At 44.4% G+C, this 25,195-nt stretch overlaps 1 protein-coding gene across 1 annotated transcript in view; it reads left to right on the top strand.

The window, feature by feature from the left end:
• The window catches only part of LOC126299363 (UPF0587 protein v1g245604), a 138,661-nt gene that overhangs the window by 24,313 nt on the left and 89,153 nt on the right, over nucleotides 1-25,195 (top strand). Inside the window, exon 2 of the mRNA XM_049991224.1 lies at nucleotides 15,548-15,604. Within this exon, the coding sequence (XP_049847181.1) occupies nucleotides 15,599-15,604 (6 nt within the window). The 5' untranslated portion in view covers nucleotides 15,548-15,598. The remainder of the gene's footprint in view (nucleotides 1-15,547; nucleotides 15,605-25,195) is intronic.

Here is a 25,195-nt window from a genome sequence, read left to right as displayed (position 1 = left end):
GATAGAACAGGATCCGCCTCCCGCTGGTTGTAGCGTTGTTCCCTCGAAACCTGGCCCTCCACGGCCGTCGAGGTGACCAGCTCTTTACCCGTTTCATTCCCCCTTTTTTCTGACTAGCGATGGCTTTGTTACGTTGAAACATAAGATGTATTCAATCTAATCGGGAGGAATTACAACTGTTCCTCCGCCTGCACTGTCCGCTCATCCTTGGTCTCCAGGAAACCTTATTGCGCCCAACTGACTCTATTGCTTTTACCCACTATATCTCGGAGCGGTCTGACCTCATCCCTGTGGACGGTATTCCAGCTCATGGTGGGGTCATGTTGCTCGTTCGGGACGATGTCTATTACCATCCCATCCCATTGACCACCCCACTCCAAGCAATAGCTGTCCGTATTACTCTTTCTCCATCGTCATCCGCAGTTAGTCGGGCTGACTTGATGCACCTGATTGTTCAACTTCCTCCGCCGTTTTTATTGTTTGGCGACCTCAATGCCCATCATCCCGTTTGGGGCTCTCCTGCATCCTCTCAGAGGGGCTCCCTCTTGGCGGATGTCTTCAACCATCTCAATCTTGTCTGCCTCAATACTGGCGCCCCGACTTTCCTCTCGGACTCTGCTCATACCTACTCCCACTTGGACCTCTCGATCTGTTCTACCACTCTTGCCCGTCAGTTCGAGTGGTGCGTCCTTTCTGACACCTATTCGAGCGACCATTTCCTCCGTGTCGTTCGTCTCCTGCACCACACCCCATCCCCACGTCCTTCGAGCTGGAACATACCGAAAGCTGACTGGGGACTTTACTCCTCCCTGGCGACCTTTCCGGACCACGATTTTCTCAGTTGTGAAAGTCAGGTCGAATACCTCACAGCTGTTATCAATGCTGCCGAACGTTCCATTCCTCATACTACCTCTTCTTCACGTCGCGTTTCCGTCCCCTGGTGGACTGAGGCTTGTAGAGACGCTATCCGTGCTCGACGACGTGGTTTACGCACCTTTCGCCGCCATCCTACATTGGCAAATTGTATTGGATACAAATGACTCCGAGTGCAATGCCGTAGAGTCATCAAAGACGCCAGATGCCATTCACGTTCAGATGCTGACACACCTTTCTCCGGCAGGCAAAAGCTTTCTTCTTCGTACCTACAATGGCATCTGGACCGAAGGTCAAGTCCCCATGCGTTGGCGTGACGCCGTCGTTGTTCCTGTACCCAAACCTGGGAAGGATAGACACCTTCCTTCTAGTTACCGTCCCATTTCTCTTACAAGCTGTGTCTGTAAGGTGGTGGAGCGCATGGTTAACGCTTGGTTAGTTTGGATTCTTGAATCTCGACGGCTACTTACGAATGTTCAATGCCGCTTTTGTTGCCGCCGCTCCGCTGTTGACCACCTTGTGACCTTGTCGACATTCATCATGACCAACTTTTTGCGAAAGCACCAAATGGTAGCCCTGTTCTTCAATTTGGAGAAGGCTTATGATACCTGTTGGAGAGGAGGTATCCTCCACACTATGCACAGGTGTGGTCTACGCGGTTGCCTGCCCCTTTTTATCGATTCCTTTTTAACAGATCGAAAGTTTCGGGTACGTGGGGGTTCCGTATTGTCTTCCTCCAGGAGAATGGAGTGCCTCAGGGCTCCGTCTTGAGCGTAGCCCTTTTTGCCATAGTGATCAATCCAATTATGGATTGCATTCCACCTAATGTCTCAGGCTCTCTTTTTGTCGATGACTTCGCGATCTACTGCAGTGCCCAGAGAACATGCCTCCTGGAGCGCTGCCTTCAGCGTTGTCTTGACAGCCTATACTCATGGAGTGTGGCTAATGGCTTCCGGTTCTCTGAAGAGAAGATGGTTTGCATCAACTTTTGGCGATATAAAACGTTCCTTCTGCCATCCTTACATCTCGGTCCCGTTGTTCTCCCATTCGTGGAAACAACTAAGTTTCTAGGGCTCACACTGGACAGGAAACTTTGTTGGTCTCCGCACGTCTCTTATTTGGCTGCCTGTTGTACACGTTCCCTTAATGTCCTCAGAGTTCTTAGTGGTTCATCTTGGGGAGCGGATCGCACTGTCCTGCTTCGCTTGTATCGGTCTATAGTCCGATCAAAGCTGGATTATGGGAGCCTCGTCTACTCGTCTGCTCGGCCATCCCTCTTACGCCGTCTCAACTCCATCCACCATCGGGGGTTACGTCTTGCGACCGGAGCATTCTACACTAGTCCCGTCGAGAGTCTTTATGCTGAAGCTGCCGAATTACCATTGACCTACCGGCGCTGCGTACTGCTTTGTCGGTATGCCTGCCAGCTGTTGTCAATGCCCGACCACCCTTCTTATCAGTCCTTCTTCGCCGATTCTCTCGACCGTCAGTATGGGTTGTACGTGTCTGCCCTGCTGCCCCCTGGAGTCCGCTTTCATAGCCTGCTTCGACAATTGGATTTTGCCCTCCCTACCACCTTCAGAGAGGGTTAGAGCCCGACACCGCCTTTGCTCCAGGCTCCGGTTCATATTCATCTCGACCTCAGCTCGCTCCCGAAGGAGGGTACTCCGGCTGCAGTGTATTGCTCACGGTTTGTCGAACTTCGTGCGCGACTTGCCAGTCACACCTTTATTTACACTGATGGCTCCAAAACTGACGATGGTGTCAGCTGTGCCTTTGTCGTCGGGGCCGTCACCTTTAAATACCGGCTCCTCGACCAGTGTTCCAGCTTTACGGCCGAGCTTTTTGCTCTCCATCAGGCCATTCAGTATGCCCGCTGCCACCACCATTCATCGTATGTACTTTGCTCTGATTCACTCAGTGCTCTTCAGAGCCTTGGAGCTCCATATCCGGTCCATCCCTTGGTGCACCGGATCCAGCAGTCCCTCCATTAGTTTGCTGCTGATGGCTCTCCTGTCAGCTTTCTGTGGGTTCCCGGCCATGTAGGAGTGCCTGGGAATGAGGCTGCTGTTGCTGCAGCCAAGGCTGCAGTCCTCCTGCCTCGGCCAGCTTCCCATTGTGTCCCGTCATCTGACATTAGTGGGGTTGTTTGTATGTGGCTTGTGTCATTGTGGTGGGATACTTGGTCATCACTTCAAGGAAACAAGCTCCGGGCTGTAAAACCGTTCCCAACTGCTTGGACAACCTCCTCCCGAACATCTCGGCGAGAAGAGGTCCTTCTGACCAGGTTGCGGATTGGGCATTGCCGGTTTAGCCACCGCTACCTGCTCTCCCGTGACCCAGCCCCCCAGTGCCCTTGTGGTCATGCATTGACAGTGCGCCATGTTTTATTGTCGTCTCTGTTTTAGTCAATCTCGTGTTGTCCTGTCTCTGCCATCTACTTTACAGGATATTTTAGCTGATGAAGCTCGAGCAGCTGCTCGTGTTCTTCGTTTTATTACTTTGACTGGCTTGTCCAAAGACATCTAACTCTTTCACTTATTTTATCTGCATCTTTGTAAGAACTTTCTGGTGTCTCCCCTCCACACCCCCCCCCCCCCCCCCACCCTTTGAATTTTACTAGATTCTATGTGCTCTTACAATTGTGGCTGGGTGCTAATGACCTCAGTAGCTGAGTGCCCTTAAACCCTTAAAAAAAACAGTTGGTGTGTACTGGCAACTACAAAATTAATAGAGATGTATGAAGCTGATGAGGCACTTTACAACGTGAGGCACCTTGAATAAAGAATAGATTAAGAAGATTGGAGACCTAACCTAACCTAAATCTCTCCTGTAGCAAGGAATAAGAGTGTTACAGTGAACCTGTCTTCTGCAGATATAGCAGTTCTTAAGAGAGTATTGTGCTTTGTGATATGGAGATACACTTCACTGAGCACACACAGAAATGTATGCTCATTCATTCTTAAGTAATTGATATATGACTTGACATCCTCCACTATAAGCTCACATAACAAGTTTTCTTGAATGCTTTTATCGTGTTGTCATAAAACCCACGGCTTCATCCAGGTACGTTTCCTTTTTTGCCCCCGCTTCTCTTCCGCATGTGCACACAGTGCAGTTGTGGTACATGCAACTACTGCAGTTAATAACAAGTTGTTGTTGTCAGCCATCCATCTTGAACTTTGATGAAAAATATGATGACAGTGTAATACCCCTTTTTAGCGCCACGTCAAAGATCTTTGTCAAATATATATGACAAATATTTTATCACATCTTTGATCAAATCTATGACAAAGAAATTTGATAGTGTAATACCGGCTTAAGCTGCTTATGAGCTTATAAGCCAATTTCACAGTATCCCCAAAATAGGACATTGAAGACATAGTACAAGAAACAGTGAATGTGACTACCCCTACAGTGCATAAAGTGATATCCTACTCGTCTAGACCATGTTGATCCAAGACTGTACTGTGGTGATCTCAAGAAATAGCCAAGGCTATCAAAAACAAAGAACGTTCTGTGAGTAGTCTGATTTTGTATAAATGACTGAGTAAAAGTGCGTTATTTAAGGAAACTACAGAAAGTGGACTGTTGGGAACAGTATACTGCTTCAGTGAATACATACAACACATGTCCAGGTGTTGGATCGTTTCCAATCTGGAATGTCTGGAGTTCTAGGCTGAAGAGTACTTCATACCAATCTTTTCTATATAGCCAAATTACTGGGAATATTCTATGCTGAAATGGCAGCTTCAAACAATTTTCAGCCAATTTTACTCAACATATTTTAACCAAACATAGTATGCAATCTTTTAACGTTCGACTGGTAAGACCTATAATTCCAGTTTTACAGATTGGGAATTCAACAGTTAGTTAGCACAATGCAGAAATACCTCCCCAGGTGCAGAACCCATAAATAATGAAATGCTTCATGACCTTAGTGACTTTAGCAAAGCATCCTTTTGATGTTGAACGAGATTTGGGATGTGGGAGTTATACCTATGCAATAATAGAAAGTGGAACAAGAAATTTGAGTTTTGAATGTTCAGATCCAAAACCACCTGTTGGACTTTTTTACTGCCAGTGATGCTTTTGCACATTGGCACCCCCACTTCCACATGGTGTCACCACATCTTATCTACATTACATGGGTGGGGCGTCTGAAGTAACTTTCCACAGATATGAGTTTTGTTAAATGGAATAGCTGCTGTTGTGGGACCAAATGTATCAGTGGCCTTGTATGTCACTGTCTTCTGCCTGTACTCACAAAACTTCATCTTTGATTGGCCATTCAGAAGACATGGGTATGGGCCTATAATGATTTTGGGTGTAGCTTTTAGCCTAGAAGTGTTAAATGATGATTGCTTTTTAGAAATGCTATTGGACTGTGAACTAACATGGTTACCTCAAAGGACCTCAGGACCACCTGTATACGAGAATTAAACTCCCAACACTCCCTCAGAAAAATTTCTTGGGAGTGAGATCAACAGATTCTAGTATTATTTTTTATTTTAATCCAGTGAGAGTCACTTATGGGTCAGTGTAGGGTTACTAGACCCTGCGCACTGTAGTGGAGTCGGCATTGTGATTGGTGCGTTCTGGACGAACCTCAATTGTTGTCATTTTAGCAACAGGCAGCCAATGGACTGTAGTAAGAATAGATCTTCTATTTGGTGTCTAGAATCTCACAGACTCTAATAACCATTTCCATATGTTCTGTTTACTGTGAACATTTGGACTGGAGTGTCTGATAACCATTTTCTAAGACTTATACTTTTGCTTACTACATGCTTACCATTAGTCTGTAGTTTGCTGCACATGTTAAACTTGTGAATGCATTACTGCTTGACATTCACAAACACCTCTGGTTCTAGCATGATTGTGGCTCAGTACATTCTGCTGTTGATGTGTGGTTACAGATAACAGTTGACTTCAAGGTGCTCTGAAGATGTTGAGCAGGATCTACTGCATGACAGGTGCATTAGTCCGATTTAACACCCTAATGAAATTTTTCCATAGGTGATTCATTACTAGATCTGAGCTGATGGAACAATCCAGTGATTGTTCAAAGCATGAAATTAAATCCTGCCATGCTCAATAGTCTTGGATGGTCATTTTCCAGGAGGTACTGAGCAGGGCTAGACATTGTGGCATTTTTGTTTTCAAATGTTACATAATTAAGATTGCATTTTACAAAAAAAGTAGTCAATAATTGAATTACTTAAAAGAAACATATCATAGACTCTGTACTTAATTTATGTTTGTGCTTACAGGTATATTTCTCCAGAAATTTGTACCGGAGTGAGGGATGGGCCAAGCATGACTTATATAGTGCCCTGTTTTGGATGGGAATGGGGTTTGTTGGAGGGAAAAGCAATAGCAATTTTCAACTTAGAATAACAGGACAAATCAAACTGATTTGCTTCAGTTTATTCACAAAAAAGAAGTAAATGTATTTTAATGTTAAATCATGACTATAAACAGTAACCTACAAATCTTTTCGTGAAGACTTCTTTCTGGTGAAGTCATCAATAGTGCCATCACAATTTAATCATATTTGTAATTTCACATTCAATTTTCTGTACAAATAATACATAGTCGTCTTTACAAAACATTAATTCAGAGATAATTTTTAATTCTTTTCGGTCCTCAACACAGGAAATGACGTTTTCTCTAAAAGTTAGATATTGCCATTGACAGGTGTATTTTGAATGCAACCATAACATTCCAATATAATTGGTTTAGTTATTTTTGTAGCTGAAATGACAAAAGCTTCAATGGTGTTGGTTTCTCATCTTTGTTAATAGCACCTCCCAAATAAAATGCATTGCCAAAACATTCACTTACTATGTGCTTTTGCAAATAAGCTAAATACACACTTTGTATATGGCTTGCCTTCCATATTTTCAAAATGGCAGGCTTTTTTGTGATGAAGCGTCCTCAAAAAGTCGAGTGCCAATCCAGGTCTTTTGGGTTCCCTTTCCTCTCGGTGCCATAGGCACAAGCGTAACTACCCTATGTGTAAACCCTGGTACTGAGTGTGTAATGAGACTGAAGACAAACTGTTTGCACACCTGTTGTAAACTTTTTTGGCCATGATTTTAATGAAATGTAATTCAAGTAAATTTCTTCTTGGTGTTCATTCTCAGAATCTAACAAATGTCACATGCATACGACTCCTAAACACCAGCTTCTAGTGACTTCTGCATAAGTAGGTTTTCTTACAGCTGTGTCCTGTATTGTTCACTTCAGTTTATATTGCTACTGACTGGCTTATATGGTTCAGTATTTAAGCACCTGTGAGAAGAGTGGTGTAGTCAACTTCCCCTAACTGGTCTTCCCCAGATTTTCGAGAGTCTTTAAATAAACATTTGTTTCATAATCCTGTATCAGCTCCTATTCCAAACTAAGAAAAGTGAGCTGCTTCAAGCTGTATCAGCCCAAGCAATTGCCTCAGCAGCCAGGTGTCTTATGAGCCCATGAGCTTTTGTTGTAAGGATCCAGAAAATCTGAGGAAATATATTTCATGGAAGCTGATTACACTTTGATTATGTAGCTGGTTCATGGGAAATGAATCAGATTACCCCAAAACCAGCATTATATGACTGGAACTACACAATAATACAGCTGAAAGGAGAGTTGAAACTACTTTGCAGATTAAGACTGTATGCCAAGCTGCTATTCCCACATGGGACCTTAGCTTTCACAGCCAGTTCTCGAGACCCCAAGATTTAGTCCTGGTGCAGCATACAGCTGTAATCTGGCAGGAAGCTTCAAATTGACACACACACTGCTGCAGAGTGAAAACTGATTCTGGAAAGGAAAATTGTTTGTACAGTGTTATATGTGGTTTATCATTCCTCAGTTTGCTGATGAGGTTCTGAAAAACCTGTTTACTTGCTGATAAAACATACAAAGCAGCAACATTAATAATAAGACCTGTAACTTTTCTGCCAGACAAATGAAAGCAAGAAAGAAGGGAAAAAAAGTAAATAAATTGTTTATTACAAAGTCATGCTGGGAGGTAATGCCTGCAAACTTTATGTGAAAACTCTTGGAGCTTTTTAAAGAAAACAAACACAATTAACATTCTAAATCTGTATTCTTCATGTCTCCATATTTGCAGCCCTCTGATGCTAGTGGGCTCCAAATTTTATTATGTTACAGGACAGTCTGTAACTTAACTACACAGGTGTGCACCTCATTGTCTGAAGCAAATTGATGGCCACGAATGTCTTTCTTCAGGGATTCAAAAATGTGAACATTGCATGGGGAGAGATTGGGACTGTATGGAGGTTGTGCAAGGGCTTCCCAGCAAAACTTCTGTGACACTGGAAACAACCTTGGTGTTGTGTGTTGCTTGACCATGGCACTTAGTCCAGTCAGCGAAGGGAAATTTTTGTGCATTAATAAGAAGAAGTGTCAACATCATAATAAACATCTCCGCTGCCACTGGCGGCGTGTGCGTGTGCGTGTGTGTGTGTGTGTGTGTGTGTGGGGGGGGGGGGGGGGGTTGTTTAAAGGGTTCCTTTTTTATGTTTTACTTGAAAATAACAGCTGCTTGTGAACATGATTCCCAGTATAAAATTAAACTACATTAAATTTATTACAAAGAGTCCTATTATTTTTTCTCTAGGACTAATAATTTTCACATTGCAGGTAGTAGAAAAATCATATATTATTAAAAATAGTGTTTGTTAAATGAAGTGGGTTAAGAATAAATCTTAAATGTGTGTACTACATCTAAGTGCAGCAGAGCTGTGTTAAGGGATAGATTGTATTCTGGGGATGGAGGTAGAAGCATCAGGGAAGGTAGATTGCTGGCTTTTGCTCATGCACTCTCCTCCTTCATAGGTCTGTAAAATGAAGAGCAAGCAGGTGATTACAGATGCAACTACAAGGTGTTTCACAAAGTTATACTGACCCTCCACAGTGCACTTCATGAATAACTGGTGATGCAGTTCACAGAATTCTCCGAGGAGGGAGGGGGGGGGGTTGTTAATTGCATTAGCACTGCACGGAATAACAATGAGTTACTAATAATACTAATGTAGGAAATGCATGTGGACAGAATCTTCATAAACCTTTCCACACTGTTCTACACTGCTAGTGGGGAAATTGAGTCCGAGTCTGAGTCGTCATTCTCCCACCATGAGTGCTGCTCACTTTTCATTTTGCAGACAGGCTGTTCCACCCCAGCATTTCTTGCTAGTTCTCTTATGTGGATAGACAAAATAACTTCATTGAGCTCATGTTTATATAGTAGGGTTACTTTCAATTTATTGGATGAGAACTTATTTGCAATCTTTAAATGAGTTTTCATATAGAATACATTTCTATAAACAGTGGCTGAGAAGTGTGTAACTTGTAGGCGTGATGATGTCAGTGATCTTTGTAGTGTTTGCGGGAAAGGTATCATAGTCACTTAGTCGTGAGTTAATGAATGACAAGAAACTTACTGCACTTCTTTCAACAATGTGTTACTGGTACTCTGCATAAATCTCTTCCATTCAGGAAGTGCTGGCACTTGTAGAGTGGGCTGCAAGGAGTAGAGCCCCATACCACACAACCACCGTGTATCTTTCAAGGTTGCTGTGAATATGTCTGATGGTATACAACTCTCTAGAACAGTAATCTGCTGTAATGCATTGCTTGACTTCTGTTGCAGAGGGAGACAATTTAAGCCTCTGGGCCTCTTCAGATGTTGGAAGAGCTGATACCAGGGTGACACATTCCATGCCCTCAAGCAGTGCAAAGTATTCTGGACAGTGGTAGTGGAATCAATAAAATCAACATTGTCAAATACGTGTTAACAACATGTTTCACTTAGGACAGGCTCTTCAGTATGGCAGTCAGTTAACAGCTCCAACTGTTAAAACATTTCTACGTAATAGCTCAGTTATCAACTGCAAATAAGTACTCACTTAATAAACTGAAAACAACTCCACTGTATGACCGGCTCAGTAATGTTATTTTGTCTACTTACATAAGAGAACTGGACAGAAAATGATGGGGAGGTATAGTCTATCTGTAAAATGAAAACTGAGCAGCTCTCATAATGGGGAACTCGCCTTTTACAGAAGAATGCTACAGCTGCTGTACAAGGTGACTAAGAATCATTTTCGCTACTAGCAGTGTAGAACAGTGCAGAGAGATTCACATAGATTCTGTCCATATGTGTTTCTTGCATTAGTATTAGTAACTTACATCTGTATTCCATATAGTGTTAAGGACTTTAAGATACTCCCATCCCACCTACCGAAGTGGCACAGTGGTTAGCACACTGGACTTATCCGTCAGGACGCCAGTTGAAACCCACATCTTGCCATCCTGATTTAGGGTTTCCGTGATTTCCCTAAATTGCTCCAGGAAAATGTTGGAATGGTTCCTTTGAAAGGCCATGGGTGACTTCCTTCCCCGTCTTTCCCAAATCCAATGGGACCAATGATCTCGTTGCTTGGTTCGCTCCACCCCTCACCCCCCTCCCCTGGGCATGTCTGCACACTCCATCACCAGTGTTTCATAAGGCGTGTTGTGGAGGATTCATATAACTTTGTGAAGCACCTTGTAGTTGCTTATTGTGATGTAGCGAGTTAGTGTGTAGAATCACATGATTACTCTTCAGTTTGCATGACTGCAATCTGTTGATCTACCTTCCCTGACACATCTACCCTTCCTCCCTTCCCCTGCTTCCTCCACCCTGTTACACACTGAGAATAGAATTAATTCCTTAGTACAGCTTTACTGCACTTAGACATGATACACACATTTAAGATACTTCATTTAACAGTAAACATTGTTATACCATTAATACACTATTTTTAATAATCTGCAATTTTTCCATCCCCTGCAATGCGGGAACTATTAGACCTAGAGAAAAATATGAGTAGAACTTTTTTTTTTTTGTAGGGAATTTAATGTAATTTTATTTTGTACTGCTAAACATTTTTGCTATAAGTTGCAGTTATAGAGGTATTAAAGAAAAACATAAAGTGACCTTTAAATGGCCCCCACCACCATGCACGCACCCTTGCGGTGGGGATGTTCAATATGTTGTTGACATTACCTACTACCACTGTACAAAATTTTGTGAGTAGCTGATTTTTTGTCCCTTTTAGACCTTTATTTGGTCTTCATTGCCTAGGCTGTTAGAAAGGTGTCAGGTCCACATGATATATTTTTCAGAACCAGTGCTAGTTGGCACGGTGGTGATCATCCTGTTCGAAATATCTCATTACCTTTGAGCTCAGAATATGTTCTAAGATTCTGCAGCAGACAGAGGTCAAAAATATTGTACAAGAATTTTATAAATTGTTTCCGCAATCCTCCTTAAGGGTAGATTTGATCTCTTCCAACTACTAGGCACCGTTATTTATTAGGGAAATCTATGGTTGATTATAGTTTAAAGTGGGACTAATGCAGCCTTAAATTTTTTATAGGCAGGGATTCTATAAAGTCCTAGAACATTATTTATTTTCAGCTGTTTCTTGACACTGCTGGTACAAATAACTATTTCACCCATCTTTGCTGTAGTGTGAGAATTAAACTGAGGCTGTACTCCTAGTTCCTTTGTAAAGATACATTTTCAAATGATGTTAGCTGCTTTTGCTTTGGTACCCTAAATTTTCAGTTCCTGTCATACTTGTGTATATGGACACCAAATCTCGTTCTACTGACAGCCTGAATGTGTGACCAGAATTTACTTGGGTTTTGTGAGAAGGCTTTTGTAAGATTCTGCTACAATTGTCATTGAAGGCTTCATGCATTGACCTGTTGACAGGCAAGTCCGTTTTGGGTGCCTCACTATCTGTAGCCCTATGCTTTCTTTTACATCTGTTGTTATGCATTAGTTTGTTTCTTTAGAAGTTTTTCTACAGTGACTGCATACCATGGAGAAGTCTTCCCGTTATAAACTGTTCTACTAGGTACGTATCTATCCAGTGTATGGTCAACTATTGTTTTTAACTGGAGCCATTGTCTCTCTACATGCTTCTGTCTTCAACTGAAAGTTTGAAATTCTTCTTTGAGATATGAGATTACTGCCTTTCATGGAGTTTACTGAGTATACACAACTCTCTACAGATTTACTCACTCATTTGTACTTTGGTAATCATTGTTGCTACAACTGCCTCGATGTCATTGAGAACATCCTGTAGGAGGTCAGGTCTGTGTGTTGCCATTAGATATAATATATTTCCATAGTTTGTGGGGTTCTGAACCATCACTTCTAAGTAGTTTTCAGAGAAGGCATTTAGTAATGCCTCACAGGGTGTCTTGTCATGCTCACCACTAAAATTACTCCAACTGATTGTTGAATTATTGAAGTCTTCTCTGCTGAATACATTATGATTTGGGAACTTATACACTAGGAAACCGAGGTTACCTCTGAACTTTTCAGTTGCATCAGGATGAGAGTCTGGTGGTCGATAGAATCCATTGCCCACCCGTGATACTGAATCTTGTCCAAACAATATTGCTCGCAGCTTCAATTTATGTCTCAGTGGATTTGAGTTAATTGTAGTCCACATATACATGTAAAATACATGTCCAAGTAAACAGAACTGAACAGACGGAAAAGCAGCAGAATTTTGAGAATAGCATTTTTTTAAAATATTTGCTGACTTAGATGTTCATTACCATGTATTTGTTGTGGTCTTCAGTCCTGAGACTGGTTTGATGCAGCTCTCCATGCTATCCTACCCTGTGCAAGCTTCTTCATCTCCCAGTACCTACTGCAACCTACATCCTTCTGAATCTGCTTAGTGTACTCATCTCTCGGTCTCCCTCTACGATTTTTACCCTCCACGCTGCCCTCCAATGCTAAATTTGTGATCCCTTGATGCCTCAAAACATGTCCTACCAACCGATCCCTTCTTCTAGTCAAGTTGTGCCACAAACTTCTCTTCTCCCCAATCCTATTCAATACCTCCTCATTAGTTACGTGATCTATCCACCTTATCTTCAGTATTCTTCTGTAGCACCACATTTCGAAAGCTTCTATTCTCTTCTTGTCCAAACTAGTTATCGTCCATGTTTCACTTCCATACATGGCTACACTCCAAACAAATACTTTCAGAAACGACTTCCTGATACATAAATCTATATTCGATGTTAACAAATTTCTCTTCTTCAGAAACGCTTTCCTTGCCATTGCCAGTCTACATTTTATATCCTCTCTACTTCGACCATCATCAGTTATTTTACTTCCTAAATAGCAAAACTCCTTTACTACTTTAAGTGTCTCATTTCCTAATCTAATTCCCTCAGCATCACCCGATTTAATTTGACTACATTCCATTATCCTCGTTTTGCTTTTGTTAATGTTCATCTTATATCCTCCTTTCAAGACACTGTCCATTCCGTTCAACTGCTCTTCCAAGTCCTTTGCCGTCTCTGACAGAATTACAATGTCATCGGCGAACCTCAAAGTTTTTACTTCGTCTCCATGAATTTTAATACCTACTCCAAATTTTTCTTTGGTTTCCTTTACTGCTTGCTCAATATACAGATTGAATAACATCGGGGAGAGGCTACAGCCCTGTCTCACTCCTTTCCCAACCACTGCTTCCCTTTCATGCCCCTCAACTCTTATTACTGCCATCTGGTTTCTGTACAAATTATAAACAGCCTTTCGCTCCCTGTATTTTACCCCTGCCACCTTTAGAATTTGAAAAAGAGTATTCCAGTCAACATTGTCAAAAGCTTTCTCTAAGTCTACAAATGCTAGAAACGTAGGTTTGCCTTTTCTTAATCTTTCTTCTAAGATAAGTCGTAAGGTCAGTATTGCCTCACGTGTTCCAACATTTCGACGGAATCCAAACTGATCCTCCCCGAGGTCAGCATCTACCAGTTTTTCCATTCGTCTGTAAAGAATTCGCGTCAGTATTTTGCAGCCGTGGCTTATTAAACTGATAGTTCGGTAATTTTCACATCTGTCAGCACCTGCTTTCTTTGGGATTGGAATTATTATATTCTTCTTGAAGTCTGAAGGTATTTCGCCTGTCTCATACATCTTGCTCACCAGCTGGTAGAGTTTTGTCATGACTGGCTCTCCCAAGGCCGTCAGTAGTTCTAATGGAATGTTGTCTACTCCGGGGGCCTTGTTTCGACTCAGGTCTTTCAGTGCTCTGTCAAACTCTTCACGCAGTATCGTATCTCCCATTTCGTCTTCATCTACATCCTCTTCTATTTCCATAATATTGTCCTCAAGTACATCGCCCTTGTATAAGCCTTCTATATACTCCTTCCACCTTTCTGCCTTCCCTTCTTTGCTTAGAACTGGGCTGCCATCTGAGCTCTTGATATTCATACACGTGGTTCTCTTCTCTCCAAAGGTCTCTTTAATTTTCCTGTAGGCAGTATCTATCTTACCCCTAGTGAGATAAGCTTCTACATCCTTACATTTGTCCTCTAGCCATCCCTGTTTAGCCATTTTGCACTTCCTGTCGATCTCATTTTTGAGACGTTTGTATTCCTTTTTGCCTGCTTCATTTACTGCATTTTTATATTTTCTCCTTTCATCAATTAAATTCAATATTTCTTCTGTTACCCAAGGATTTCTAGCAGCCCTCGTGTTTGTACCTACTTTATCCTCTGCTGCCTTCACTACTACATTCCTCAGAGCTACCCATTCTTCTTCTACTGTATTTCTTTCCCCTATTCCTGTCAATTGTTCCCTTATGCTCTCTCTGAAACTCTGTAGAACCTCTGGTTCTTTCAGTTTATCCAGGTCCCATCTCCTTAATTTCTCACATTTTTGCAGTTTCTTCATTACCATATTAAGTATAAATAAAATAAACAAAATAGTGCCATTATTAAAATTCCAAGTGTACTAACTTTAATAATAGTGTTTAAAGTGCAACATACAAAAGGAGCATGCATTCATTGACTTATTGAATATTTCAAGTTTTCCTTCATGTGGGCATTTATGGAACATGAAAATTGTTGGGTGCCCATATGTGCTTCGTTGCTTGATGATTGTTTCTTAACTTAATATCAGTTTTCTGTAACAATTAATGATGCCTATGTCAGTACTGTAAACAGCACTGTCAGTACAAAGAATAGAAAAATGAAGGAATCGGAGGAGAAGGTTGGAAGAAAAAAAAATTGTGCCGTATGTGGAATTTTCTGTCTTCATGGGCAACAAAGTTGTGCAGCAAAAGTACAGAAATGTTACCAGGAGTTTTGAATTACTTTGTTACAATGTCATTTTATTGTCTGTGTTGTCTGCATATTCCTTCTACAGACATGACAAAGCAGTTATGCAGATTCTTAGTTTGACTCATAGTGCCGTGTCCATATATTCCTTCAGGGTTCCAATGATTAATGTACTCTGAAGAATCGGCAATTTTTTACATGAACATTGTATATCAAATATGTACTGGATGATAAGCCAAGAATGTCTGAATACAGTACATACACTATAATATAAATACGAAACAGAACAAATATCATATCAAGAACTTGTATCGCTGCACACTTCTGTCCATGTCAAATTCAAAATTTGGCAACTGATAATCACTGTGGAAGTGTTCATAAATGTAATGTAGATTTACTATTTTAAAATATAAATTTGTTACTTGAGGGCCTCGTGTGTGTGTGTGTGTGTGTGTGTGTGTGTGTGTGTGTGTGTGTGTGTGTGTGTTTGTACTACATCTATTTTTCTTTGTTTCAGATATTAAGATAATTCACCCCAAAGGCAGATATATATATATTCTGAAGCAAAATGGTGGTAAGTACTAAAGAGCATGATTTTCATTTGTAAAGGTAGCTAGTTGCCTGTGTAACAGTGATATGTTTGTTAGAAGTTTGTGCTGTTGTGGTCTGCACCTTCCTGCACTCCAACGATCATCATCAAATTTTGCACTATGCCCTTCAGTGTATAATGAACTCAAAATCTCTTCTCCCTCCTAGGACCCCTCTCCCCAGTGTCTCTCAGGCCAGAAGACTCCCATCAGCACTTGGCTATGAGGCACACCATCTGTGTGTGCCCCCAAGGTCACCTGCTATCTTTCGGTTCCTGATCTTGCAGAAGCCTGTACTCACCATGTGCCCTGCTCTCCACTACCTCAGAAAAGTGAAGAAGTAGTAACATAGATCCCAAGACAAAGTGCCCCCAGTGGTGCCATCTCCCCCCTCACAACCTGGGTCTGACATCTTATTTGTGGATGTCACTCCATCCTTGTTGGTGACAACAACTGACCAAGTGACCTGACCTCCTCCTCGGCTTCTCCATGTCTGCCTTGGACTCGCGCCACACGGTCATCCAGTGGATTATTCTGCATTCTGTCTTGTTTTTCAAGAAATGCATTTCCGTGATGACCACTCTCCAACTTTACGTGGTTATCGGGTGTTCTGTCGGAACCATGCTGTACCTGGAATAGCATCTGATGGAGTCTGCTCTTTGGTCCGTTCTAATGTCATTAGTGACTGGATCCCACTATGTACCACCTTGGAAGTAGTAGAAGTTAGAGTGCAAACGACTCCATCAATCACCATTTGCAATGTCTACCTCCATCCAGGTAGGTCACTTGATTATTTGCACTGTCTACCGTAATCCAGCAACTCCAGTCCCGTTTCTCCTTCATGGGGACTTCAATGCCCACCATCCACTGTGGGGGAGTGTCACTTCAATGGGTAGGGTTATGCTAACCGACCATCTTGCCATGGACCTCGATTTGTCTCCCCTCAATGATGGCTTCCGTACTCACTTCAGTACTGATCATGGCACCTCACGACCTCCTCCCCTGCCCTTGTGGCTTCTTTACATTGGTCATGCCATGATGATCTTTGTGACTGACCATTTTCCAGTGATACTATCGTTCCCCTGCTGCCCACCAGACAGGCTCCCATGTTGGGCATTCCGCAGGGCCAGTTGGCCTTTATACATGTCTGCTGTCCGCTTTGACACCTCCCTCTCGAAATCCATTGATACAGTTGTGCAAGGCATCTCTGCTGCTCTCCTTCATTCTACTTGCACTGCTGTTCCTCTATCCACAGGGCTCCCTTGTCGTCGGCTGGTACCAAGGATGTCACCATCACTGTCCCGGACTGTCAGTGGGTGGTGCAGCGATTTGACGCCCTTCTCAGACCAACCTCCTCACTTTTAAGTGTCTCCGTACTAGGGCGTGTTACCTCATTAAGTGGAGTAAAAACGAATACTGGGAATGCTATGTTTCCTCCCTGGGTATGTATCCCTCTTCATCGCAGGTTTGGTCAAAGCTCCATAGCGTTTTGGGCCACCAGCAACAGTCAACTGTCCAGAGTCTGAACCTCTAAGGTGCTCTGTGCACTGATCCATTGGTCTTCACGGAACACACTTTGTGATGGCATCATCGTCCGCTTCCTACCCTCCTACCTTTCTCTGGCAGAAATGTAGAGTTTGAACAGACCCCCCTCCATTTCTCCTGCACCATGTTGAACCCTATAATGCACCTTTCGCTGAGTGGGAATTGGTGCAGGCTCTTAGCTCTTCACAAGACACAGCCACAGGGCCAGATTCCATTCACAATCAGATACTCCAACACTTGGACGTTCCCCAGAGGCAACAGCTCCTCATGGTCTTCAACCAAATCTGGCTCACAGGTGCTTTTCGATCACAATGGTGAGGCAGTATAGTTATCCATGTCCTTAAGCCTGGGAAAAATCCAACATCTTAAGACAGCTACCACCTCATTAGCCTTATGAATGTACTCTGTAAACTGCTCGAAAGTGTGGTCAACTTCATATTATGTTGGGTATTGGAATCTCGGGGCCTTTTGTCTCCGTATCAGTGTGGCTTCTGGGCAGTGCGATCTCCAACTGACCATTTACTCTGATTCGAGTCAGCCATCCAACAGGCTTTAACTTGCTGCTGGCACCTTGTCATAGTTTTCTTTGACCTACATAAGGCATATGGCATGTGGCTTGGTGCCATCACATTTTAGTTATCCTCCATGACTGGGGGTTCTGTGGTCCCCTTCAGATTTTTATCCACAAGTTTTTATCTTACCGGCTATTCTGGGTTCGAGTTTGCTCTTCACTCAGTGCCCCTCAGATTCAGGAGAATGGTATCTGACAGGGTTCTGTGCAAACTGTCGCACTCATCCACATTGCCATCAATGGGCTTGTGACCTTCGTTGGATCTCTGGTTACCCCAGCATTGTACGTAGACAATTTTTGCATCTGGTGCAGCTCCTCCTTGGTAGCGTCTGCTGAGCATGAGCTCAAAGGTGCCATCCTACAGGCCTTTGCGTCGGCCACTGCCCATGGCTTCCAGTTTTTGTCCTCCAAAACGGGGGTTATGCATTCATGTCGTTGACCCACAGTACACCCCAATCCAGAACTTTATTTAGACAACCAGCTCCTCGATGTTATAGCACAGTCCCGTTTCTTGGGCCTTATTTTTGATAACTAGCTGATATGGCTGCCCCACATTTGCCACCTAAAGGCTACATGCATGTGGAAGCTTAATGCTCTCGGCCTCCTGGCCCACACATCTTGGGGTGCAGACCGTTCCACTCTTCTCCATCTGGTCTTGTCCAGACTGGATTGTGGTAGTCAGGTCTATGGCTCAGTAGCTCCTTCCACTTTTAAATGCCTTGACCCTGTCCAGCATTGTAGGGTGTGTCTGGCTATTGGTGCCTTTCGCTTTAGTCCTGTTGATAGTCTCCTCACAGAAGCAGTGATTCCCCCTCTACACATCCGATGGAGCCAACTCCTTGTCTCTTACGCAATAGCCATATGCCAGTTCCCTGACCATCCTGTGTACCCTGTGCTCTTCGCCAATGAGAGATTTCTCCCTCCTCCTAGACGATGGATTAGGTCTGATCTATTCCAGGGTCCTAAGGTCTCTGTTACTCCTGTGGTTTACCGGCATCTTGTATGTGCCATCCTTGCAGAGTTCCAGGGTGCCACCATCTTTTACACCTTTACACTGATGGTTCTAAGACTAATGATAGGTGGGATACACTTTTCATGTCTCCTACTGGCTTCGAGCACCATTTGTTGCCAGGATCATGAAGTGTGTTCACAGCTGAGCTTCTAGCCATTTCCAGGGCTCTACTTTTTGTTTCTCAGGCCTCCCTCCACAGTGTTTTAATTTGTTCAGTCTCCACTAGCAGCCTGCAGGCTATCAACTGATGCTATTCTTGTCACCCTTTGGCCTCTGCTATCCATAGCCACCTCTCTGCCCTTGAACGTGCTACCTGGTCAGTCATCTTTCTCTGGGTCCCAAGTCATGTGGGCATCCCAGGGAATGAATTGGCTGACCGCTTGGCCAGAGAAGCAGATACTTACCCCCCTTTTCCTTTCACGATTCCAGCTGCGGATATGCAGATCTACATCAAATCTCTCTTTGCCCAACAGTGGCATGCCATCTGGAACGCTAGTGCTCATAGTAATAAACTCCGCTCAGTCAAGGAGTCTACTGCAGTTTGGTGCTCTTCTTTTCTCTCCTCTCGGAATGAGTCCACTGTTTTAAGCCGTTTATGCATTCGTCATACCCGGCTCACCCATTGTTTCCTCCTACGGAATGACCCACCCCCACAACGTGGTTGTGGCACTAGACTGACGATATATCACATATTGGTGGCATGTCCCCGTCTTTCGGCCCTTCGTGTTGAGTTTAGTTCTCCTGCTTCCTTTAATTTAATATTAGCAGACGATCCACAAATGATTGACCTGGTCCTCAATTTCCTCCGTGAAAGTGGTTTTTATTTCCAGATACAAGGTTCTCCTTTAGTTTTGGAGCAGGGGAAGGTTGGTTGTGGTTGGGACTTCTTTTGCAGTCTTCACAGTTTGTGCCCCACGACTGCCCCCCTCCCCTTTCCAGTTTTTAGATTTGGTCTCAGCTTTCATGTTTTTACTGTGTGTGTTTAATGTTCATTATTTTGTAATATGACTTCCCTGACTGAATCCATCCAATTTTTGCAGACTCTTTCTTCTGTAACTCACTTTGGATTCACAGGACTGATGACCTCACCGTTCGGTCCCATGCCCCTCTCAATGAATCAATCAAAATCTCTTCATATCATTAAACTAAACATCATATTTGCTTCTGAATCAGAAAATATGGTAACTGGGACACAGGACTCAAAATGGTCGACTTGGTACTAGATGTCATGTTGTGTAACTTGTAATATACCACTTCAGTGCTGCATATTGAATGACTTGTCGTTAGACCATACACGTGACATTATGAAGTGAGATGCATTAATGGACTTATTCACATACTGAGATACAACATTTTGTCTTGATGCTGCCTTCGTTGTGTTTTTCAAAGACATGATAATGTGTGTAGGCTGCCCCAGAATGTAGAAAATTAACTGATGTAAGGATTGTGAATGTGTGGTGAATCTTAAGTTAGGAAATGAAGTAAAAAAAACTAAAACTTTTAAATATTTATAACTCTTTGTGCATTGTGACTCAATGTAGCTAATAACTCAAAGAATATGCCTGCTTTCTGCAGCCTCACAAAATGACTTGACCACCATTTACCACAACATTCCACCAATCACAACCTCCTGCCAAGTCTGTACATGATCAAGAAGTACATAGATACTATACAAAGCAAGGAGTTTACATATTTTTCAGAGGCAGTGCTAGTACATATTTAACAAAATGTAATAGAATTGAATCTACAAAATTGTTGGTTAAAAACTACAGCTTTGTTTTAAAGACATGGAACATAAATATTTAATTTTAGTTGACATAGTTTTTGTATGAGCTTTTCTTTTTGTAATGGAGATATTATGCTCTCTGGTTTAGTAAGATTCACACTGTATCTTCGGCTCAATTACATTACATAATGTACCAGTATTCCACACAAGTATTTGTGGGTGGGAGTACTGTGATGTAAGAAGCCAGTACTAACAAATTTTGTCTTTCATTGGTGCAAAATAAATGAGAAATTTTGTCAAAACTAAGTGTTGCAAATGTTTACAGAGTGAATGGTTTTATCTTATGGCCTTGACTGACAGTCAGTTCTTTAGACTTCTCTTTTACCAGTAGTCATGGTCCATACTCAGGTACCTATTCTTTTATCAGTTCATCATTTTATCTATGCTCAAGTACAAATTAGCAATCTTTCACTTCATTGTATCACTATCAGCATGTCCTACAACATTTTTGTGGTATCTATAACACACAGTCAGGTTCTCCTCACACAGGACAAAACAGGTACATACTAAACAAACGGTTGAGCTGGAAGTATAAGAATTAGTAGACAAATGGGTCAAAAAAAGTCAGGTAAAATTTCTCAGCAACAAAATAAATAAGATCAGCAGCAATTATTTGAGAAACTGTTTTCTTATATGAAGTCATGACCCCCGGCGGGTTCGGGGGTTAGAATAGGCCCGCGGTATTCCTGCCTGTCGTAAGAGGCGACTAAAAGGAGTCCCAAACTTTTCGGCCTTATATGATGGTCCCCTGTTGGGTTTGACCTCCATCTCTCACAATTTTCCGAAGAGTGAGCCGATTGGGGAAGGGCGCCTTACTTGGTGCATTGTGTCCATCTTACGATCAGACTTTTCGCCAGCTTATACACCGTTGACTTGCAGTCCTGTCCGCTCTCCATCTCTTGGGCATGACTCTGTTTCTGCGTGCAGATTATACCTTGCACTGTGCAGTGCCTCTTTCTGCACCGATGGCGACCATGGACCACATGTTACCTAACATCCAGCACGGTAGCCAGTCTGTTGTGGTGGAGCCGCCATGTACCCTGTTGGTTGTAGCCCCCTGACAACACAGGGATTGCTCTACTGATGCCTGCGCCGTTAACTCCCCATGTATGCCAAGGAGTAGATGCCTATCCTCCTGGGGTATCGGGACTCCCGGCAACGGCCATCCTGCCAGGTGGCTCTTGCCGTGGCTGGGTGGCGCCCGTGGGGAGGGCCCTTGGTCGAAGTAGGTGGCATCAGGGCGGATGACCCGCAATGAAGTGTGGTACATCGTCTCTCGCTGGTGGCCAGCCGCCAGCAGTCTCTAAGTGTTCTCGGGCTCAGTTTAACGCTCAGAAGTACGATCCGAAAATGTTCCCCTCCCTGGCCACACCGTGGGAGGAACGTAAGTCTCAGGATGGCAGTAGCAGTTATTCGCCCCGCTTCTTAGTTTGTACGAGGGCTGATGGGGAGTCTTTTCTCTCCACAAAGCCTCAGTTCTTCGTCGAGCATTTAGAGGACAAGTTTGGGGAGGTGGAGGGCTTGTCAAAAATGCACTCTGGGTCAGTCCTGATACAAACGGCATCCTCTGCCCAGTCACGATGGTTACTCGCTTGTGACAAGTTGGGGGATGTTGCCGTTACGATCACACCCCATAAGAGTTTAAATATGGTCCAGGGAGTTATTTACCATAGCTATCTTCTTTTGCAGTCTGATGAAGAGCTGCGCGCCAATTGAGAGCGCCGGGGTGTACATTTCGTTCGGCGCGTTCATCGGGGTCCGAAGGAAAATCAGATTGCTACCGGTGCCTTCATCTTGGCCTTCGAAGGGGATACCTTACCGGAAAAGGTCAAGGTGATGGTCTACCGATGTGACGTTAAGCCCTATATCCCTCCCCCGATGCGGTGCTTTAAGTGCTGGAAGTTCGGCCATATGTCTTCTCGCTGCACTTCCAGCCTCACGTCGAGATTGTGGACGCCCATCACATCCCAATACTCCATGTGCCCCGCCTCCCATCTGTGTCAACTGCGGGGAACACCATTCAACTTCCTCGCCAGACTGCCGAATTTTTCAGAAAGAGCGTAAAGTCATGGAATACAAGACCCTGGACCGACTAACCTATACTGAGGCCAAAAGGAAATACGACCGACTCCATCCTGTGAGAATGACATCTTCCTACGCTGCTGCTACAACACCTGTGCTAGCCCCGTCTGTTTCTCCAATTGTGGCCGGATCGACGAGTAGTAAAACTCCTCCTGCCCCCTCGCCAGTAGGGGGCTCTACCCAACGGGTTGCTCCTGCGCCACCTACCTCAGGAGCAACACCATCCCACCCATCGGGGACGTCTGTCCCCACTTCTAAGCCGGAGAAGTGTTCAACTTCTTCGGCTTCTCACGCTCGCAAGGGGTCCCTTGGGTCCCTCCCTTCCCAGGTTTCCGCCAGTGAGAAGCCTGACGACCGACAATGGCGTAAGTGCCCGCAATCAGCTGGTCGTAGGGCTTCACGATCCTCCTCCGTCCCGGAGACTGAATCGGTGAAGCCCTCCCAGTCGGTGCGACCCAAGGAATGGCGTGAGAAACCCAAGAAGAGCTCTCAGCCCAAGGAACTCGCGGTGGCAGCCATCCCACCGCAACCTTCCAGCTCTGCGTCTGAGGATGCGGTGGAGATTCTGGCGTCCGCTGAGGGCCTCGATCTCGACGGTCCATCAGATGCCATGGAAAGCACTATCACAGGTGCTAAATCGGAGGCAGCAGGTGACCCAGCGGCGTAATCTCCCTTCCCAGTCCCGTCACGCCTTTCTCAGCCATGGACAACACCATCGTCCAGTGGAACTCCAGCGGTTTCTTCCACCATCTAGCTGAGCTCCGCCAACTTATCAGCCTTCAAACTTTCCTCTGCATTGCTCTGCAGGAAACTTGGTTTCCGGCAATGCGAACCCCCACCCTCTGTGGCTACCGGGGTTATTATAAGAACCGGGCAGCTTATGAAAGGGTGTCTGGTGGCGTCTGCATCTATGTCCTGAACTCTCTTCACAGCGAGTCTGTACCTCTCCAAACACCTTTAGAGGCTGTCGCTGTTTGGGTGTGGACGCCACAGGCTGTTACCGTCTGCAGTCATTATTTTCCTCCAGATGGTGATGTCGCGCGGCATGTCCTGGCTGCTCTGATAGCCCAATTGCTGCCACCTTTCTTGTTACTGGGCGACTTTAACGCCCATAACCATCTGTGGGGTGGGTCAGTGGAAACAGGTCGAGGCGCCATCGTTGAGCATTTATTGGCGCAGCTCGATCTCTCGATATTAAATGATGGTGCCTTCACACACTTCAGTGTGGCTCATGGCACATACTCCGCTATTGACCTTTCGATTTGTAGCCCTAGCCTCTTACCGTCTGTGCAATGGAGTGTGCATGACGACCTGTGTGGTAGTGACCACTTTCCGATCTTTCTGTCACTGCCACAGCGTCAGTCTTCTGGGCGCCCTAGCAGATGGGCTCTGAATAAGGCTGACTGGGACTTGTTCTCCTCCACTGCCGCTATTGAGCCTCTATGGCTATCGGACCCCTGTCAGCGTCCCTGCGCTCTCACTGAATGGAGCTGTTCGTACTGACTCTGACGTCATTGCAAACCGCTTGGCAGAGCACTTTGCTCTGAATTCCGCTTCTGCCAACTACCCCTTGGGCTTCTGCTCCATTAAAGAGCGGATAGAACGTCGAAGTCTTTCTTTTCGCACCCACCATCCTGAATTGTACAATGTTCATTCAGTGAGTGGGAATTCCGCAGTGCCCTCGCCGCTTGTCCTGATACCGCTCCTGGCCCAGATAGCATCCACTCTCAGATGCTGAAACACCTTTCAGTGGACTGCCAGCGACACCTCCATGAACTTTACAACCGCATTTGGGTTGAGGGTGAGTTTCCGTCGCAATGGCGGGAAAGTTTTGTTGTCCCCATTCTGAAACTGGGGAAGAACCCTTTGGAGGTGGACAGCTACCGTCCCATTAGCTTCACCAACGTTCTTTGCAAGTTGCTTGAATGGATGGTGAGATGGCGCTTGAATTGGGTACTGGAGTTTCGGGGCCTTCTGGCTCCGTCTCAGGGTAGGTTCCGTAAAGGCCGCTCCGCCGACAATCTGGTGAGCCTGGAGTCGGCCATCCGTACTGCCTTTGCCCGCCGTCAGCATCTGGTCGCTGTCTTTTTCGACATGCGGAAGGCATATGATACGACATGGCATCATCTCATCCTTTCTATGCTTCATATATGGGGCCTTCGGGGCCCTCTGCCGATCTATATCCGCAATTTTCTGTCATATCGTACCTTCCGCATGCACGTCGCGGCCTCATATAGTTCCTCCCAAGTCCAGGAGAACGGTGTGCCACAGGGTTCTGTTCTCAGTGTCTGTCTGTCTTTAATAGCCATTAACGGGCTCGCTGTGGCCGTGGGAAATTCTGTCTCCGCTTTGCTGTATGCTGACGACTTCTGCCTTTACTACAGCTCTATTGGCATTGCAGCTGCTGAACGTCAGGTACAGGGCGCAATCCGCAAGGCGCAGTCTTGGACTGTAGCGCATGGTTTTCAGTTTTCGGCAGCCAAGACCTGCGTTATGCATTTCTGCCGGCGACACACTGTTCACCCGGAGCCGCGGCTTTATCTTGACGGCGAGCTTCTTTCAGTGGTGGAGTCAAGTAGGTT

Source organism: Schistocerca gregaria, chromosome X (genome assembly GCF_023897955.1).
Source record: "Schistocerca gregaria isolate iqSchGreg1 chromosome X, iqSchGreg1.2, whole genome shotgun sequence".
Classification (NCBI taxonomy): Eukaryota; Metazoa; Arthropoda; class Insecta; order Orthoptera; family Acrididae; genus Schistocerca; species Schistocerca gregaria.
The sequence above is the reverse complement of the archived record's forward strand: the minus strand, read 5'-3'. Positions and strand labels throughout refer to the sequence as shown.